We start from the raw sequence: 22,004 nt of genomic DNA on the forward strand, positions 1-22,004 counted from the left end.
TGACAAGAAAAACACCTATCATGAATGCTCCAAATATATTCACTGATGGGTCTAATAATGGTACAGCAGCAGTAGTTACCCCAGATCGAACATTTACATTTTTAGTACCCAAACAATCAGCTCAAAAGGTAGAGCTTAATGCAGTTTTACAAGCTTTTTTGATGTTTAAAGATTCTGTATTTAATTTATTTTCTGATAGTCAGTATGTAGTTAATGCTATAGTATCTCTTGAAGATGCTGGTAGGATTTCCCCTTCTTCTACTGTTTTCTCTTTATTTTCCACTATACAAAGTCTAATCTGGGACAGAAAAGATCCATTCTTTATAGGACATATTAGGGTACATACAGGATTGCCTGGAGCCCTTCGTTTAGGCAATGATTTGGCAGATAAAACTACACATGACATACATATTTTCTCTACATTTGAAGAAGCTACAAATTTTCATAAAAGGTTTCATGTTAATGCTAATACTTTACAAAAGCGTTTTAAAATAACTAAGGAACAAGCCAGACATATAATAAAACAATGTCAAAATTGTGTGACATTTTTACCACAAGTTAATCTTGGAGTCAATCCTAGAGGACTGATACCTAACCATATTTGGCAGATGGACGTCACACACTTGCCAGAATTTGGAAAATTAAAATATTTACATGTTACAGTCGATACTTCTTCTGGATTTTTGATGGGCTCCCTTCATGCCGTAGAAAAAACTAAAGATGTTATAGCTCATTGCTTACAAAATTTTGCCACTGTGGGCGTTCCTAAACAGTTAAAAACCGATAATGGTCCTGGCTATACCTCTACCTCTTTTAAACAATTTTGCTCATCATTTGGTATTACTCATATAACAGGAATCCCATACAATCCACAGGGACAAGGCATAGTTGAAAGAGCTCATCAAACTATTAAAACATACTTATTAAAGCAAAAAGAGGGAATTGGAAGGGGGTATATATCCCCCAAAGATAAACTTAAAATAACGCTTTTTACTCTAAACTTTTTAAATTTGGATTCTTCAGGACTTAGTGCTGCGGAAAGGCATATGTATCCAAAAAATGTACATAAGCCTAAAGTACTTTGGAAAGATATTCTAACAGGACAATGGAAAGGTCCTGACCCAGTGATTGTCTGGAGTCGGGGGTCTGTTTGTGTTTTTCCACAGGGAGAACAGCAGCCGATTTGGATTCCAGAGAGATTAACTAAAACAATTTCTACAGATAGAAAAGAAGATGATTTGACTCAAATCCATAACAGCTGATATCCAGAACTCCAGCTTGGCCATTCTTACATCTGCAACAGTGATTAACCAGGATGCTTTTTTCAATAGCTATTTTATTATTGCATTTTTCTACATCATAAGTTTCTATTTTTATTTTTTGAGCTCATACAAACCTAGGTTAATGTTTTTCTGATCAGTTTTATTTTTTTGACTGTGGAGTTTTTAAACATTGCAATGGAGATTTCACCTAGGTAAAGCTACAAGGCCTTTACTATTTTCTTATGTGTTGTACGTTTGTGTGCACATTTGTGTTTTGTGTTGTATGTCTGTATGTGCATATGTCCATATTTCTTATATGAGGAGTGCTAATAAAAAAATGGATCCGAATTATTATTTTTTTTTATTCACGTGATTTAAATGGTTTAATTTAAATTAGGTAAACAGCTGTTAAGGATTGTTTGTAAAGGTGGTTAACAGATCTGTTTGTTTACTAATTTAAATTAGGTAAACAGCTGTTAAGGATTGTTTTTAAAGGAGGTTAACAGATCTGTTTGTTTACTTTCACCTTTCCTTTTCATCATATTTAATAATTCTGTTCAGGATAATGTCTCTTTAGCATCATTGCCGGAATTCCTATCTTCATCCCAGTGCCGGTGAAGACAAAGATAAAACCAGAATACAGCTTCTATGATAGCTATCACAGTAAACTGTATAAACTGATGCATCAATGAATATAACTCAACAAGTAATGCTCAATCAAGGAGTCAACTTACTTTGGGAGGAAACAGATTTTGGGAGGAAATGGACATATTGATAGATTCCTCCACTTTGAACTGCTTGCAGAACTTGCCTGGACTATGTAACTATTGTTTGGTGCAGCGAATTGTGGTAATGCTGGCATATCTTTGCTGATGGTGTCACCAGTGATGCAATTTTTATTTCCTTGCCAGCGCACCCCATATTAATTGTGGTAGTGCTGACATATCTTTGCTGATGGTGTCACCAGTGATGCAATTTTTCCCAAGGAGCCGTCAATTGGCTTGGTGTCGTGGCATTTCTGTATCCTCCTCCCTTCTGCTAGTGATGGTCTAAAATTTGGGGGCCAATGGCTATATGCTGGACTGGTAGTCAGTGATGGGTATGATCCAATTGCAGTGGTATCAACCTAAGACAGGAGGCTGACGCCTAAAGGTCAGTTTTCCGATGACGGGTAAGAACCATATGTTGAATTGGACAACCTACCAGGCACGGTCCTTAAGCCACATTGCTTGTTGTTTAATTAATCAGAAGGGGGGAGATGCTGGGAGCCATTAGCCAAGTAGGTATGACAATTTCCTTGCCAGCGTACCCCATGTTGCTTAGTGGAAGGACTCGTGGAAATAGGACATTTTGCAGTGACATTGCATGTAGGTGACCTTGCTCAAGGACCAGGGCGGATCCGGGTTTAGGGTGTTCCCGGTTTAGGATAATCCAGGTTTAGGGCGTTCCCGGTTTAGGACATTCCAGGTTTAAGGTTATTCCTGCTGGGAATAGGGCGTATCCTGCTGCCCAAGTTCCCCTTGAGTTCTCACGGGATTCAGACAGTATTTTTTGGGAGACAGAAGCCCAGTGGATGTGGATTTGGGCAGAGAAAGTGGATTTCCCCAGAACGTGATTGTAGAGTGCCGGTGTGAGTTCGGGAATAAAGAGTTGCCGTTTGAATCTACAAACTGTGTGGTGGCTCGTGATTTTGTGCCCAGCCAGACTGCGGCAGGTTGATTGTTTGTTAGTTTGCTTACTTGTTTTAATCTCAAAAATACTAAGATTTCATATACTCTGAGCTCTGATTATACATTCAAATGCTCACTTTTTACTCAGTAGATATTTAACATAGAGATTAAGACACAGGATATTTCTTAAATATAAGGTATAAAGAGTGTTATGAAATAAAGATAAACATCTTAGAAATAACAATAATGTTTAATATTGAAAATTTACCATTCCAAAGGCACTGTACTAAGCACTTTATACTAACTTATTGCCGTAATAATCCCACGAAGGGGGTAGAATTATCATCCCAATTTTACAAAAGAGCAAACAGGCACAAAGGAAAAAAAATCACTAGTATTCAAAATTTCTAACATTGGAATCTCACTTGAAAATGTCTTTAACCATCCCACGCAGAGGAGAAGAGCGGCCACACCCATGGAGAAGGCCCCACCTTCCAACACGTGGCTCCTGAGCCCACTTCCATCTTGGGACACTACAGCCACCATCATAGCCATCCCTGCATATGGTAGCTTCCACCTAGGGACATTGGACAAGGTCTGGAGGCAGCAGCCTGCTACAGTGCTCCAAACAGACCGCCCAACACCACCACACAGGCTGCTGTCTCAGTGCCATCTCTGAGAGCAATTGCCTCCATCTTGGGACAACTCCACCACCATCATGGATTATCTCCTCCACTGCCACTGCCATCTTTAGTTGGGGCATCTTCCATCTTAGGACACAAGCTAGGGTGGATGCCAACATCAAGGTAGCTACAGATTTGAAGCTGCCACCACCAACAACTAGGGAGTGATTGCTTCCATCTAGGGACAACAGCCAGTACCTGGGAGACTATCACCAAGGTCCCTGCAGGCTTGATTACACCAGAGGTATCCCTGCTAGCGAACTTCTTTTTATTTCTCTTTCATTTTCTCTATGATCTAATGCCTCTATAGTCTCACCTCCTACCTCATACACACCACATCCTACACCACCCCTGCCCTGTTCTTTGTCTACCATTAGAAACTGTAGACCCTTTGGAAAACCTACTGTTTGTATTATAGTTATTAACTTAACACATCATTTCTTTTGATTGTGACAAAACTTTAATCATCCAAATAGGAGCTATCTGGTTTAATGCTACATATTGTTTGCAGTGGGTATTGTTAATATTGATCTCCCCCTTAAAGGAGAGGTATTGGAAACTTGCAGGGACACTTATAAGTTTATAGGGTAGAAACTGTAATAACTTAGATCCACACTGCTAGAGGAGAAGACACATGAATAACATGAAAAAACAAGGGAGGAAAGTGCTCCCAAACAAACCAACAGGCTACAATAATAGAATCCATTGAGAACACAGTAGAAAGATGTCAGAGAAGGAGTTCAGAGTGTACATAATTAAAATGGTCTATAAAGTAAAGAATGATATAAGAGAGCAAATACAGGCAATAAATAATCATTCCAATAAAGAGATAAAGAGAGCAAATACAGGTAGCAAAAGATTACTTCAAGAAAGAGGTAGAGATTCTGAAGAAAAACTAAACTGAAATACTTGAAATGAAGAAAATGACAAGCCAAATTAAAAATTCAATAGACTTGATCACTTGGAAGACAGAACCTCAGGCAATGAAGACAAAATATATAATCTTGAAAATGAAGTTGATCACACAGTGAGGATTGTATGTTAAGAAACCACAAACACACTCTCTAAAAATTATGGGATAACATGAAAAGACCAAATTTAAGTCTTATCAGGATAGAGGAAGGCACAGAGATACAAACCAGAGGAATGCACAATCTTTTCCATAAAATAATATCAGAAAATTTCTCAAACCTGAAGAATGAATTGGGAAATCAAATACAAGAGGCTTACAGGAAACCAAATATACAAAATTACAACAGATCCACACCAAGGCACATTATAATGAAAATGCCTAGCATACAGAATAAAGATAGAATTTTAAAAGCTGCAAGAGAAAAGTTCAGATTACATATAGGGAGAAACCAATTTGGATCTCAGCAGATTTCTCAACCCAGACCCTCCAAGCTAGGAGGTCTGGAATAAGATATACCAAACTCTGAAAGAAAATAGATGCCAACCAAGAATCTTATATCCAGCAAAATTAAGCTTCGGATTTGATGATGAAATAAAAAACTTCCATTATAAACGAAAGTTAAAAGAATATACAAGAAAGCCTGCACTACAAAACATTCTCAGCAAAATATTTCACAAGGAGGAAATGGAAAAACAACAATGAAAATCAACAAAGGGAGAAACTACACTAAGTAAAAGCCAATCAAAGAAAAAATCAAATCAAGTAAAAAACCAAAAACAAACCAAAATGACTGAAAATATGAACCATACTTTAATAATAACCCTGAATGTTAATGGCCTAAATTCATCAATTAAAAGACATAGACTAGCAGATTGGATTTAAACAAAAAGACCCAACAATATGCTGCCTTTAAGAGACTCAACTGATAGGAAAAGACATCCACAGAGTAAAGGTAAAAGGATGGGGCAAAACATAACACTCACATGGACCATGTAAACAAGCAAGGGTATTCATCCTCATAACAGATAAAGTGTACTTCAAACCAAAGTTAGTCAGAAGGGACAAAGAAGGGCATTTCATACTGCTTAAGGAAATCATACATCAACAAGACCTAATAATTGTGAATATTTATGCCCCAAACAATAGAACATCTATGTATATCAAATAAACCCTTCTTAATTTCTTTTTTTTATTAGTTACAACATGATAATACAATGATCTTGAAATATCATACATTTAAATCAAATGGGGTATACTTTCCCATTTTTCTGAGTGTACAGGTTGCAGAATCACATTGGTTATACAGACACGTATATACATACAGCAACACTAGTGTCCTTTTATTCTGCTGCCTTTCCTTTCCCCCCTTCCCCTCCCCTCCCCTCCCATCACTTCTCTCTACCCAATCTAATGTGACGCATTTCTTTCTTTTTTTCCCCTCACATCATCATACATGTATTTTTCAAATAAATCAAAACACAATAACATTTGAGTGACGTTAACATACCTCTCTCACAACTATGTAGATCTTCTGAACAAGGACTAAACAAAGAAACTATAGAACTCAATAATATAATCAATAATTTAGAGTTAGCAGACATATATAGAATATTTCATCCATGAGTGGGCAAACACACTTTTTTCTCAGCAGCACATGAATTCTTCTCTAAAATATACCATATGATATGCCACAAAGCAAGTTTTAGCAAACACAAAAAAAGAATATATATATATGTATAAAATTTACACACACACACACACACACACCTCTGCATTCTAATGGAATGAAGTTAGAAATCATGGAAAAAATAAAAAATAGAAGCTACTCCAACATCTGGAGACTAAATAATATGCTATTGAATGATAAATGGATAGCAGAAGACATTAGGGAGGACATAAAAAAATCTTAGAAGTAAATGAGAACTCTAATATAACATATCAAAATCTCTGGAACATTATGAAGAAAAGTTCATTGCATTGAGCTGATTCATTAAAAGAATAAAATGTTAACTAGTAAATGACCTATCACATCATCTCAAAGCCCTAGAAAAAGAACAACAAATCAACACCAAAAGTAGCAAATGATAGGTAATGATTAAAATAAGGAATGAAATTGAAATAAAAGAAACAATTCAAAAAATTGACAAAGCAAAAAGCTGGTTCTTTTAAAAGATAGCCTATTCAATAAATGATGCTGGGAAAATGGTAAATACATATGCAACAAAATGAAAATAACCCTATGTACAAAACTCAACTCAAAGTGGATGAAGGATCTAGCAATTAGACCAGAGACCCTGTACCTAATAGAAGAAAATGTAGGCACAAATTTTCATCATGTCAGATTAGATCCTGACTTCCTTAACAAGACTCCTAAAGCACAAGAAATAAAATCAAGAATTAATAAATGGGATGGATTCAAACTAAAAAGGTTCTCAGCAAAAGAAACAATCAATAATGCAAAGAGAGAGCCTACAGAGTGGGAGAAAATCTTTACCACACACACATCAGAGAGAGCACTAATCTCCAAGAAAGATGAAGAACTCAAAATTACCAAAACAACAAACAACCCAATCAACAAATGGGTTAAGGAGCTGAACAGATACTTCTCAGAAGAAGATATACATTCTATCAACAAATATATGAAAAAATGTTCAACATCTATAGAAATTTGAGAAATGCAAATCAAAACTACTCTAACAGTTCATCTCACTCCAGTGAGAATGGCAGTTATCAAGAATACAAGCAACAATAAGTATTGGTGAGGATGTGAGGGAAAAAGCACACTCATACATTGCTGGTAGAACTTCAAATTGATGCAACCATTCTGGAAAGCAGTATGAAGATTCCTCAGAAAAGTTGGAATGGAACCACCATTTTACCCAGCTATCCCACTTGTTGGTCTATACCAAAAGGACTTAAAATCAGCATACTATAGTAATGGAGCCACATCAATGTTTATTGCAGCTCAATTCATCATAGCTAAACAGTGAAACCAATCTAGATGCCCTTCAATAAATGAATGGATAAAGAAACTGTGGTACATATACACAATGAAATATTACTCAGCATTGAGAGAATAAAATTATGGCATTTGTGGGTAAATAAATGGAGTTGGAGAATATCATGCTAAGCAAAGTAAGCCAATCTCCAAAACCCAAAGTCCAAATATTTTCTTTGATAAATGGATGCTGATCCATAATGTGTGTATCGGGGAGAGGGATTGGTCAGAGGGGTGGCATGGGAAGAATGGAGAAATTTTGGATTGGGCAAAGGGGAGTGAGGGGAGGGGAGGAGGTATGGGATAGAAATGATGGTGGAATGAGACAGACATTACCCTAGGTACATCTATGATGGCAAAAATGATGTGATAATGAATTGTGTTCTACTAGAGAAATGAAAAGCTGTGCACCATTTGTGTACAATGTATTGAAATGATTCTGTTGTTATGTATAATTAGAACAAACAGAAGAAGAAAAAGAAACTAAAAAGGTCTTTAACAAAATAGTAAAGGTAGAAGATAACTTAGGGATCATCTTCTTCATCATTTCTCCAACTGGGCTTTGTATGAAAAGATGTAGGAAAAACTGATCCCTGGTCAAATCAATTTAGAGGTCACTATAAATTACTGACTCTCTTGGTTAGTCACAATTCCTGAATTGTTTAAATTCTTTTACAAGTTCCTATCACCTCTAAACTTAAAGGTTTAGTAATTTTAAAAACTATGCAATATGCTCAACAGCATTTTTTAAAAAAATGCTTTCAAATTAATAGTCCCCCTTAAATTTTATGTCTTTAGCCAACTTTTGTTTGTTCAAACTACCTTAAGCAAAGTTATTAATGGAATAATTCAAGGGTCGGCATACCGTAGCTACTAGACAAAACCAAATTAATAAAAGTTTTCTTTGTGTGTGTGTGTATGTGTGAATATATGAAATGGTTGTAAAAAGGAGATGAGAGATGAGAGAGAGAGAGAGAGAGAGAGAGAGAGAGAGAGAGAGAGAGAGAGAGAGACACCCAGCAAAGCCCTGGAGTGATCCTGAAAAACCCAAAATATTTACTCAACTGGCTGGCTCTTAAAAAAAAATTTACTAACCCTTATAATAATGAACCACTCTGAAATAACAGGTACAATTTAAGGAGGTTTTTACTTTCACAGTGTAAATGTAAAATTGTTTTCTCTGTTCCAATAGAAAACAATTAAGTGGCAAGTCAAATCAAATGTTTATTGGTGCAATTATGTGTACTTAACTTTGGCAGGTACAAACATTATCTTCCAAATTTAGGCATGCAAGAAATAGGACTTATTTCTCTAATGGCTTCTGTTTCTCATTCCACTAAAGAAGCTGAAAATTAATGTCCATCAATTTGGGGTCTCCCTTTTCCTAGGGTTGAGCCTAATTTTGAGAGGACTTTGCTGATTATTAAGTACCAGCTGTTTACACTGGAAGACAGGTCCTCCTCCTGCTCCTGGATCACCCATCTGCCTCACTTTCCATCACAGCCCCTTCAGGCCTTTTCTCACCATTAGTTCCTTGCCACTGTTTAAGGCCATTACAGGCTCACTAAACAGAAGTCAGTTTCTGTCTGCTTGGATGATTTATTGCCTGTAAGTGGCTTAGCATTTGCTTAAGAGCCTGAGTTTTCCTCAGGAAGGTATCACTTCTCAGCCTCATTACAGTCTATATAATACCTTTTATAGTATTTGTTACATTATGATTTTCTATTTCTGAATTTACTTGTCCTTTAGAAACACCTTGAAAATAGGCACTGTTTTGCTTTTCATTTCTGTGTCTCCAATTTATAGCATACTACATATTCAAACACTGGTTCACATGAATGCGCAACTAAATCCATTACAGGCTTTCAGAATTGATTATAGTTTTGTTAGCATTTGAGCTATTAGATACATCTGAAATAAATTTTCCTTAAATTACTCTTTTAGACTATTCTTCCCTTATATCAACAGAAATTGTGTGCATGCACACCTCTGTATATTTACTCTCTTTCTCCAGGTTTTCAAGACTTCAGGTAAATACAAAGTGGGACCAGACCAGTGAGGAGAGTGGATGTAATAAAGTTTGATTGCTTTTCATTAAATATTAGAACAAAGTACACAACAGAGTCTGGCACATCAAAGATATAACTTGGATAGTCATTGAAGAACTTTAAGGAAAAAAATCATTTGCCCACAAATTTTGTCTGAGTCCTAGATACCCCAACTTGATATGCAAAAGAGGCAGCTCTGGGTGCCTCCTAATCACTACTAGTGTTAGCTTTGTTGACTGCTCATCTGCTGCAAAATGTCTTCTATGAGTAATAGAAGACATTGCTTTACACATACATGAGAATCCCACTTTTACTTAGCTGAAGCAGATGTGAGTCTAGGGGAGAACTACATAGAGAAAACACTGGATCTTATTAGCTTAAGTCTCCAGAAAAATGTCATCCCTAAGTTGTGGTTTAATATTTGTTTAATGACTTTATTCTAAGAAGAAAGTTTTTACATCCTCTGTGCAATCCTAGTTGAAGATTAGGGGTTGCTTCCTGACAACTTGCTAATGAGGGAAATAAGTCAACCTCCAAAATTCATTAAGGCAATGTGTGGGGGCAGGGAGGGAGAGAGAGACCTTCCTAGCAACAGGGTGTAGCTTAATTCTTATGTGCAAATCTAATGAAATTTTGTTAGAGTCTGTAAACAAGTCAAAAATAACACCTGGCATTTTGCCAGGGGAATGTTAGAGTTAGTAAACAAGTCTGGATGGTGCCTGGCAAAATGCCAGAGGGAGTGGTTTGAGAAGTAACAAAAACAAGCCATTAAGTGTGGAGATTCCTTATTGGTTGACTGATGTATCTAGTTTATGCTAATTAGATAAGCTGTGTGGAATGTATAAATACTGCTCCTGTCCTGCAATAAACGGCTCCCTCTCCTGCTATATCAACGTACACAAGTTATTCGTCACCCCCCGGTTATTTTGCTGCAGCAGCCGGACTGCGGCAGATGGTGGCCCATTACGGGGAGCCCCGGGACACTCGGGGGTAAGTGACGAAAAAAGCTGCCCGTCCATAGATAGGACTGGAGCAAATCTGCTCGTCCCTAGGCAGATAGGGCGAGAGGAAAAATGACCATTTCAAGAAAATGGAAAAGATTGATACAGTATGTTTGTGTCTTGTTTTGTCTCAGTGTATTGTATTGTTTTTGTGCTGAAAATATGGAAGGGGTGAAAAGTAAATTACTAAGGGAAGGAAGCACCCCAGTGGAACCAAGAATAGTTAGGGCATGTGTTGATAAGAGCCCAAGAACTCTAGTCAGAAAGAAAAAGAAAGTTCAGAAGAAGAAGGATTATCAGGAAAAAAGTTGCAGCAAAAGGCTATTACTAAATACTTTTCATTACCGGAGGGTGCGTGAAGCGGAGAGGCGGCTGCCGAGTGTGCAAGCCGGTCACAGCGCAGCAAGGATTTTCCAAGAGGGGGCAACAACTGGCCCTTCCCCGCCTCCTGGCTGGGGAACTGGCTCTTCCACTGCCACGAGCCCAAATCTAGACCTGACCTGGAGGCACAGTCTCGCAGGCTCTTGCTCCCTGTGCCCAGTAGCAGTTTGAGACCGGGACTCTCCCCAGGGCCATCTGGGGCTACCCGGACCGCTACAGCTGCAGAAGACACTACTGGTGTCCCTGCTGTTTGGTCATTTTCAATGCCAATAACTAAGCTACAATGGTTCTCCCACACCTGGAAGCTAATGAGTAATGAGCACCATTAAGGCTTATTTAAATGTAAAAAAACCTTGAGATAAAGTACTAAATTGTTCAGAAGGTTTTCTTAGTAGAATGCTACAGGATTTTCTTTAGCCATCCGGAGTTCCTGCCTTCGTCCCAGTGCCGGTAAGGATGAGGGTGGAAGAATTTCCAGTGTTGCTGAAAACCGGATGAAACTTCAGCTGAGAACCAGAGGAGACTTCAGATTAAGCTAGCTGCCTGCAGAACTTACCTGGACTGTGATTTAAGCTAGCTGCCTGCAGAACTTACCTGGACTGTGATTTACCGGGACTGTGAGTTAATCTATTGAGACACTGCTTTCTGGACTGAGACAACAAACTGTAATCTATAACAAATTGTAACTCGGTATCTTTGCTAACAGTGTCATTGCTGGTATAATTTTTCCAAGGGCTTCTTGCATGGAGCCATCAAGTGGCTTGGTATTGTGGCATTTTGTATCCTCCCTTTCTGTTTGTAGCAGGTTATTTATGGTGTTTCTGTAAAAACCACTATGGTCGTTATTTAAATTAAACAAAAGGGGGAAATGTTAGAGTCTGTAAACAAGTCAAAAATAACACCTGGCATTTTGCCAGGGGAATGTTAGAGTTAGTAAACAAGTCTGGATGGTGCCTGGCAAAATGCCAGAGGGAGTGGTTTGAGAAGTAACAAAAACAAGCCATTAAGTGTGGAGATTCCTTATTGGTTGACTGATGTATCTAGTTTATGCTAATTAGATAAGCTGTGTGGAATGTATAAATACTGCTCCTGTCCTGCAATAAAGGGCTCCTACTCCTGCTGTATCAACATTCATAAGTTATTCGTCACCCCCCGGTTATTTTGCTGCAGCCAGACAGACTGCGGCAAAATTTGTCAGTTGAGATTTAATTAAATGCTGCTGGTATGCTTCTAGGTCTGTCCAGGGGAACAACTCAATATCAGGAACTTGGGCAATTTGGTAAACTTGGAGTTGATTCTTCTGATAATGGTGGATATTTATGAAGCATCACTCTAAAATGCCAGAAATGTCCCTCCCAAGGACGTATCTTGCATCACTCTAACTCCAAACTAATGAAGAAACCTTCTAATTAAGAAACCTTCTGACACGGTATGAGGAGAGGATGTGTTGTGCTTTGGAGAAGACAGCATTCCAACACAAGAAAAATTTTTATTATAACTCAAAATTCGATAATTTGTTTCATGTATATTTATTCACATCAGACATACAAATCTTGGTGATATAGATAAAAGTCCAGTTACTGCCATGGGGCGACTTGCCTACACATTCTGACAGGGGCTATTTTCTTCCGTCCTAGAAATTCGGTAGTCATAATCCAGTGCCTGGAATTTGCAGGAACTTGGGTATTAGTTGACTGGAATAAATGAATAATGTACAAAAAAGCTAATCCATCTGGAGAGTTCTTGAGAGCCAACCAGATTTCCTCTGGAGATACCAAATTCTCTTTGCACATGACTTTCTAGTTAAACTTTAACAAAGACATTTGCTCATTAACTTTCTTTACATAAGGAGTCAAAATGTAACTTCCAACTAAATTTCAGTGCCCAAAACATTATCTTCACAAAAACTCAGCGTTTTCCTCTATCAAGTGTAAAAATGTCATCATCCATCGTGTTCCTTTTGTCTTGGCTGCCAGGATTCAAAGATATATTTACATATAATTGCAAACTATTTTATCTTCTGATGAAATTCCTCATTTTAACAACGTTTAACAACATTGCTAAACTACCATTTCAGATGGTCCACCAGTTACGTTTATTTTTACAACTTTAATGAACTGTAGTGAAATAATCTTTTCTTGATCCATTTTAGGAGTCCAGCTGGGGCTCTGTAACAAAAAAACAGATTAATAGGAGAAATACATACAAAATTTAAGTTTTACACGACACAGGAGCCCTCATGAGAAAATGAAGACTCAAAGAAGTAGAGTTGAATGCTTATATGCTGAATTAGATAAAGAGTAGTAAATTATGAAAATGGAACAAGACAAAAAATCTTGGGCTAGGAACAGTTAATGGTAGAAAAGTTACTAGGAAGACAAAAGTTAGTTTCACAAGATTTGTTGATAAAGGTATTGTGGTCCCAGTGATAAGAATGGTGTTTTACTTTTGATATAGAAAGGATATCTTTTAGCATGGTTTTATCTTCTGCTTTTAGGAAGAAAAGGGGAAGGTTAGATGTTCTTGCACCTGCTGTTTTTGCACCTGCTGTTTTTAAAGTAGCTTGTAAAGGAACACCTGTATGGGGAGACTTGTAGAAGAGGTACACAAAGGACAGACACAGACACACAGGGAAGGTGCAGACAGACAGAAGGATGGCAGACAAAAGGGTGCCTACCCCTCTGCCATCATCTTTAATAACCCAAAAAGTTACATATTACCCACCACCAATGACTACACTTCAGTCAGTATTTCTTTTAATCCTGAGTGCTAGCCAACTGAGATAAGGTCCAGGTTAATGCAACATAGCCTTTCTCCTTTAAAGGATGTCACTATGTAAACCAGGGAGTGCATCTGCATAGTTAACTTCATAGCCTCAGCAGGGAATTGCTGGGGATTCCAATCCTGAGAATCAGGGCGCCAGTTACCCCCAGGAGTTTGCTCACCGGGGGAACGCTTCCCTGTCTATTTCCATGGTCAGAATACCTACAGTAGATTTATGCCAAAATGTCTACTTTGTGGGAGCAAATTCTGCCACCCTTCAATACTCCCTCTAACAGAGATAGTATCTTTTCATTTTTCTTCTTCTTACTCACTGTATAATGTGGGTATTAACACCCATTTCCCCTTAGGTCTCTTTGTACCTCTCTTGTTCAACCTTCCAATCTTCATCAACAATCTTTTTATATTGTTAGAGTTTGGATCTTAAATATCCATTAAGCTCACATGCTATATATACTAGGTTGGTCTCCAGCCAATGACACTATTGGAAAGTGCTGGAAACCTTTAGGAGGTGGGGTCTAATGGAAAGAAGTTAGGTCACTGGGGGGGGGGGGCATGGCCTTGGCAGAGAAGTTAAGACACCAGTCCCTTCCTCCTTCTCTCTCTCTCTCTATCTCTATCTCCTTCCTAGTCACCATGAAGTGAGCAGCTTTGTTCTGCTACACAATCCCTGCCATGATGCTCTGCCCAAAACCTGCAGCCAGCTGACCATGGACTGAAACCTCTGAAACCATGAGCCAAAATAAATCTTTCCTCATTTTAAATTGATTTTCTCAGGTATTTTTTCAGTGACAAACCTCATTAACAGTGATCAAAATTGATACTTAAATTCAGTGCTATAATCAATGTCTACTACTGTGTTTGTCTATGGATTGATTCTAAAACAGCATATCACTGCTCAGTAGTATACTTTGAAAACATTTTTTCTTATATCTTTTGTATTGTTTTGCTTTGTTTTCCTGGAGTTCCTAATTTCTTTTCTACACACACACACACACACACACACACACATACACACATATTTTCCCACCCTCCTCACCATATCCTGGTATAGTAGCTCTGAATTGGAAGTCAGTTCCAGGTTCCTCATATTGCCAGTACCTTCTACACAACTGAAATACTCACTTTGAGATTTGTATGGAACATGAGGGTCTTAGTATTTTGGAAAGTTATATTCTAGAAGACCTCTAATTTAGGCATTTTCAGAAGAATTTCAAAGGATATATGTTGTTCATTAGTGGTAATTCTAACACTTAAATTAGTTTCATGAAATCATAAAGTTAAAGGCATTCCATATCACTAGGAGGGGGAAAAACACCTTAGTGTTAGAATCAAAGTAGACTTCTAAATATGTATGCAACAACATTTGAGAAACTAATAAGAAAAATCACATTGTAAAAATATAACTAACAAAATAAAAAGCTAAGATGTTGGTCTGACAAAAAGAAATTATTCCTTGAAATAATGATGTGTGAGTGTATGGGTTATTTAAGATACACATGATACAATCACTAAACTCTAAACTTCTAGGTAGCAAAATAGATCTCAAGTCTCTAAATAAAATATAAAATAGGACTGGGGATGTGGCTCTGTGGTCAAGTGCCCTTGAGTTCAATCTCTGGTTCGAAAAACAAAAAACAAAAAACAAAAACAGACTGACTATACATTTCCACTGTAATCAAAATACAGTTTATAGGCTTAAAACTTCTAATTAGCAAATTTACATGTCAACTGAATATGTTCCAAGTACAAGGAGCTACTGCAGGCACCAGGACAAAGTTACAAAACCAGATGTTGTGTTCCAAAATCTGCAGTCAGGAGGAGGCAGACATAAAGGCAATTAGTTACAATGACACTGCAAAGGGTGCCACTGAGTACTAGAATCAGCAAGGAACCAAGCCTGAGGGACTTAAGGAAGGGGGAACCTAAAGTGCTAAGGCTGACACTTGAAGAATAAGGATTTTCTTGGAAGATTTAAAAAAAAGCGGGGGGGGGGGGCATCACATATAGAAGGAATAGTTCACAGAGTACAGATGTGAGGTATCCTAACCAAGTAGATAGTTTGTCAGTCTGGCTCATATAAATGGTGTGGGGATGGTAGAGAAAGATGAAGTCAGAAAAGCCTTAAATATCACATAAGGGCCTATGGATTTTATTCTAAAATAACTGAAAGCTTTTCACAGCTAACAAATGAAAGAAACTGATTTGTATTTTAAATGCCATGGAAAGACTGAAAAGAGTCAGGACTTGGCAGAAAACCCATTGAGAAAGTTCAAGAACCATTATGTGCATTAGTCTGCCATAAAGAAATGTCACAGACTTGGGTGGCTTATGTAATAGAATTCCTGCTTTCCCCAACCCCCCACAGATATGGAGTCAGGAAGTCCAAGTATAGGGTACTGGCAGGGTTATATTCTCTTGAAATCTTTTTCTTTAGCTTGCAGACCATTGCCTTCAAAATTGTATCCTCACATGGCCTCTTCTTTATGCACATACATTCCAGATGTCTCTTACAAGGACACCAGTCATATTGCCTTAGTGCTCTTTTTACCTTAATTATCTTTTTAAAAGACCTATCTCCAAATATAGTCATACTCTAAGGTATAGGAGTTCAGGACTTCAACATAGGAAGTTTGGAGAGACACTCACTATTCAGTCTTTAACAGAGTGGCAGTAAAAGTGGAAAGGAGATAAGCTGAAGGACAGATATAAAGTAGAAATCAATATGACTTACTGTTTGATGAGTCAGTTATACCTGAGACATAAAGTCTGCCTGATATTTGGTTTAGACAATCAGGTGGGCCTGATTTTGAAAAATTAGGCCATTTGTCAAAAAAAAAAAAGAATACTGAGAGAGGCTTAGTTATATTTTCAACATGATACAATTGAAACAGTAATTTCTAGTTGACAGTGAAGTAAAACTTCAGAACGTAAGAAAAAATAATATGTATGGAAACTAAGGATACAGTGAGATTATCCACAGAGAAAATGTAAAACAAGAACAGAAGAGAATGAAATCCTGATGAATAACACTAAAGATTAGATAAAGAATCTGAAGTCAAACATGAAGTCTTTAAACGTATGTCAAGAGAATTAAAGAATGAAAACAGAAAAAAGTGGTACAAAAGTTAAGTGACAGAAGAATTCAGTTGGATATAATTGTTAATTTTTAAATCTTTTTCAGAAACTCACATTTTACTTCAAGGATCATATTGTATACTTTTTATGAATTGTAATTTGTTTGTGTTAGTAAGTTAGAATAATCATTTGTGATTATTTTTAACTATTCAGAATGTGTTCAAAATACTGATATATATAACTTTCACTATATTCTTGTGCAAATTTCAAATCCTTAAAATGAAAACATGTTTTTAAATATGATGTCATAGATCAGTAAATTGATCTTTTTTCAGAATTATTCTAGTCAATTCCATTTATGTTGGAAGACAAATTCTAAGGTCATCTATAAAACACATGCCACCCATAGGGACAGACAGATGAACAGATTGATTGATCCAAAGACGTATACATATTTGTGTTTACATATATGTCTGTATATATATGCATAAATGTCTTAAATACTCTTGTAGAAGTGGTAACATACTTAATGGTTAATATTTGAATAATATAACAAACATCTTAGAATGCCACTGTCTTAAGCAGTTAGAATTTTTTTCATGAAATCTACCTGAGTGGCCCTAATGATTTTAAGTAGAAAATTAAAAACAAATTCCATATGGGAGTAATGTTTATTATGCTATACTATGAGTATTATTTTTAGACAATTGGAGACAGATACACTATTCTGGAGACTCTAAGGCACAGATATCAGTGATTTATTATTGTTTTTAAAAAGCAGCAAAAGGGAATATTAATTCTGGAAGATTTTTAATCAACTTAACACTAGTCAGCTTTATAAAACCTTTAAGACAGAAGGCTGTCAAACAGAATAGACAGAGGGCTCGTCATCACTTATGTCTGAATCTTCATCTACTCCTTCAATGACTGATTTTTTTCCTTTACAACAGGATACAATTAATCCGATCAAGAATACCTGTAAATTTAAAAAAGCTGGGTGTTATTTTTCAAACCTAAAATCACTTAAAAGTAATGCATTTAAAATTCAATGGCAGTACTGCGATATAAAAGGACTACTGATATACAAACAAGGAGTTTATACACTGAACTTTATAAAGGAAAATCATGCCTGGGATATCTGTACTTACCCCAAGAAAGGCCCAGTTACCAAAATAGTATGCGGCACTAAAGAACCAGAATTTGTGAAGAAATAGGTATGTCCGGGTAACGGTACACTGATCTATAAAATAGCAAAAAAAGAACTATGGTGAGATAGTTTCTTCTTAAAATGGATTCATTCTATATCTAAAATGTGATTAGCCAAAGCTAATGGCCAAGATCATACAATCAGTAAACGTTTAGAGATAGATAGAACTGAAATCTAAGTTTCTCTCCCAAGCCCACTCTTAACCACCTTAATATAGTGTTAAACTGCCAACTATTATGACATATTTAAAAAAAATTAATGCCACCACTGTAATCTGGATTTTAAGTGTAAAACATTATCTTGACTAATTTATTTGAAACAAAAATACTTTTAAGCTAGAGTGTCAGACATCCTAAAATAAAAAAAGGATAAACTTTTCCAATGAAAAGCAGGAAAAAATGAGCAAAGGAATCAGATATAATTGGAATTAACTTGCACTTTTCTAAGAAATGAATTCTCAGAACAGATCAAACATGGGAAGGTTCTTTTGAATCTTTTTCTTTTTAATAATGCTGTTGAAAAAATACAAAAATCATTATTCATTGCTATTCTTCCTGTTTAAACTTTAGAGATCATTTATAGCTACAATTAAAAATAAATCATATTTTTCTTCTACAAATAAAATGTAACTCATAAGGTAGTAGACTGTTTTTTTGATATTTGTATCAGATTCTATTAGTATTATCTAAATATATTACTGCCATTAGGTTACAAATATATGTACACATATTCACATATATCTAGTAAATGATGTTTAAGGAAATACTTGCTCACCCAGGCTATTCAGAATGGCCAGGCTTGAACAATATTGCACAACTGTGTGAAAAATTTTATTTGCTACAGCTAATAGAGGAAAACAACCTCATATATTTTAAGTGGCCTTTATTCTTTACAAAAGAAAATTTTCATCTTACAAGGCAACTTCTTTCAGTCTATTAATTACAAAAGAGATTTTGATTTCTGCATTACTTTTATCCAAAATGGACAATAGCAAAACATCCTGCATTCAATTAGAAGACCAATATAACATCTTTCTGGTGATTAAGGAAATACACCTTTTATTTTTATGAACTGTCTTCTCAGCTTCAATAAGTGAGTGTTATTTTTTCATAAAACAAAATTGAGCTGGGAACTTTGCAACCCAGCTTTTATATAAAGGATCTAATATACTGTAAAATTTTTTTTGGTTGATACATGATTTTTTGAAAAGTAGAAATCAGGTTATATTTTACCAAAATACAAGAACTATCATATAGATATGTAAAGATTTGAGCCTGTGAATCTTACATACCTTCCACTTCAACATTGTACTCCAATATTTACTTCTGAATTGCTCAATATGAAACTGGACAAACCTGTCTCTTTTTCTTGCAAAACATGCAGTTTAATAGAGAAGCAACCTGTTCCTTCCACAGTGACCAATCTAATTCCTCTCTATTGATCCCTAAAGGGCTACTTCCATATCCCTTTTACTCTATCAACAGAAGAGCCTAGAAGGAATAGTCACAGTTCTCTAAGAAACCCAAAAAGCCTTCAAGCAGTAGTGGCTTAACAAATGTTTCCCTGTCTTCCTGTAATAAGGATGCAAGATTACAGTTTTACACCAAGTGCTGGGAGTTCAGTATACCAGAGGAGACTCCTAGATAAGAATCCTATTGTCACTTACTCTCTGCTCCTACCACATTTTATTCTTACTTCAATTACAGAATTTACTCCATAGTAATATATTTAATTTGCCATTTTTCCTATTCAATAAGCCTGAGTATTCTCAAGTACCCATCAGAGCATACCTGTTCATTCATATTCAACATGACTGGTGAAGCAAAATTAAATTTAAGAGAGGGAATATGGTATTTAAACTATATATTGTTGTCGGGCGTGGTGACATATTCCTGTAATCCCAGCAGCTCGGGAGGCTGAAACAGGAGGATTGAGAGTTCAAAGCCAGCTTCAACAAGGACAAGGTGCTAAGCAACTCAGTGAGACCCTGTTTCTAAATAAAATACATAACAGGGCTGGGGATGTGGCTCAGTGGTTGAGTGCCTCTGAGTTCAATTCCCAGTACCCGCCAAAAAATAAAAATAAAAAATAAAATAAAATGTATACTGTTAAATAGTATACTTTCTATTCATTAAAAACGGATATGATTCCAAGGCTATTAAAACAAGACACTTGAATTTCATATCTTAAAAATGGAAGTATAAATGAAATGTCCCGCATGATGAAAGAAAAGCCATGGCTCTATGCTCCAACCCACTGGAGGTGGCTACCACTTGGTCTCTTTGCCATGTGAATGGGCAAATCAGAAGTGTGGTGCCTGTGTACTTGTAAGATGAGAATCTCATCATTTTTGTGTAAAGACCAAATAAGGTATTATCAAAAACCCTGTGCAAAGTGCCATTTAATATCAGCTCAACTGAACAAGTATAAGCTTGGTTGTAAAAAGTCAGTCTTCTCAATACTGATAATACTCCAAACTTAAATCATACCCTATTTGAGTCAAATGTATGATGTCAAGATCATTGTACTGTTTTGAGCAACTAATAAAACAATATAAAAATTCTATTACATATTTTCATATTTAAAGACGTTCTGAGAATAAGAATTTGACTGAATTAAAAACTTCAGATCTACAACAGGAATTTTAAGTCAGAGATTGAGCTGGCAGAAGCAAGTAAAATTGTTATTCTTTAGTCGTATAATAATTCATCCAGTGACATTTTAAATTGGCATATACTCAGATTCTTTGGATTACCATCAAAATCATACCTTAAATATTTTTCCTATCATATTATTTACATGCTCACTATTTTTAAAGGTTGTGATTGATCTTTGACACAGCTTTCCAACATTGTTAGTAGTCTTCTTTGTTGAAATACAACATGACTAAAAGTACATACATAAGAATATGTAGCAGCTTTTATAGTTATCTTTATACGTCTATTATATTGAGTTCTATTTATAGTAAATGGCATACACCCACAGAAGAATTTCTGTTAATAAGTTCCATGCACACATTTCAAATTTAAGGGATGATTCCACACTGAGTAAATGGAGGGGAGCTTCTTCTCTACAATCTGTCAACTTGTTGCTGCTCACCTGAATCACAAATATCTAGAGTTATGAATTTCATTCGACATTCATTATCTGATAAAGTTAGAAAAAACATTCTGAACTTGGTTTTACCTCAAAGGAAATTTTCAACTTGGTGAATGTTCCAGTTAGGGATTGTGTTTTAAAATCAGAGGTGTTCAAAGGACTTCTGACTGTTGTAGCTCAAAAAAACATAGAAGTTCCAATTAAACTGACAACTAAATGTTGACAATAAAATCTAAAATGCAATATTTTTCTTTCTGATGACAGTGGCCACACAAAAAGAAAAAAAATCAAAATTTATAAAGTCAAGAAAGTCATGTGAAGCATATGAATACAATAAAAAATGTTTAACTCTTGTTACTTTCACCCTTCTTCCATCTCTTCTCTTCTATCATCACAGAAATAATAGAAAAATGTAATGAAACCATCGTTTGGCATATAATTGGAAACTTTTCCTGATAACTTATATATATAATTCCCGTTTCCTCTTAGAGTACTTACTATGTCCTTTTTTAAAAATGTGTGTTGACTGCTACTAAGATAACTATAGCCATTGATTATAATAAATAGCACCTTTTCCTTTAAATGTATTTAAAAAAATTACTGTTGATTTAAGTCACAATTGAGTTATGTTAAACCTTCAGTAGAAATCATTTATAAATAATTATTGTACTTACTAATTAAATCCTTATGTGATTAGAAATAGAAAACATTTGAGAAAACTCATATCTCATGGTTGCCCATGACTATAATAACTTTGGTTTCTGATTAGGGTCTTACTACTATTGAAGTATAAGGGGCATATAAATATTAACTATACACAGGACAAGAAACTTTGGACTTTATTTTGATATGATTAGGAGTTACTCATCAAGTGGTGTTAAGA

At 36.0% G+C, this 22,004-nt stretch overlaps 1 protein-coding gene across 2 annotated transcripts in view; it reads right to left on the reverse strand.

Moving 5' to 3' along the window:
* Positions 1-12,469: 12,469 nt before the first annotated feature.
* Lmbrd1 (LMBR1 domain containing 1) overlaps positions 12,470-22,004 on the reverse strand; it is a 104,336-nt gene continuing 94,801 nt past the window's right edge. The window contains exons 15-17 of one of the 2 annotated variants that reach the window (XM_046442984.2): positions 17,964-18,055; positions 17,660-17,791; positions 12,470-13,124 (exon numbers count right to left, since the gene is read on the reverse strand). In XM_046442984.2, coding sequence (XP_046298940.1) covers positions 17,678-17,791; positions 17,964-18,055 — 206 coding nt within the window. In that variant the 3' untranslated portion in view covers positions 12,470-13,124; positions 17,660-17,677. Of the gene's footprint in view, positions 13,125-17,556; positions 17,792-17,963; positions 18,056-22,004 lie in introns of those variants that run through there. The other variant, XM_046442983.2, reaches the window with a different exon arrangement.

This window comes from Marmota monax, unplaced genomic scaffold (genome assembly GCF_021218885.2).
Source record: "Marmota monax isolate L192 unplaced genomic scaffold, Marmota_monax_Labrador192_F-V1.1 WCK01_AAM20220418_F8-fsc00091, whole genome shotgun sequence".
Taxonomy (NCBI): Eukaryota; Metazoa; Chordata; class Mammalia; order Rodentia; family Sciuridae; genus Marmota; species Marmota monax.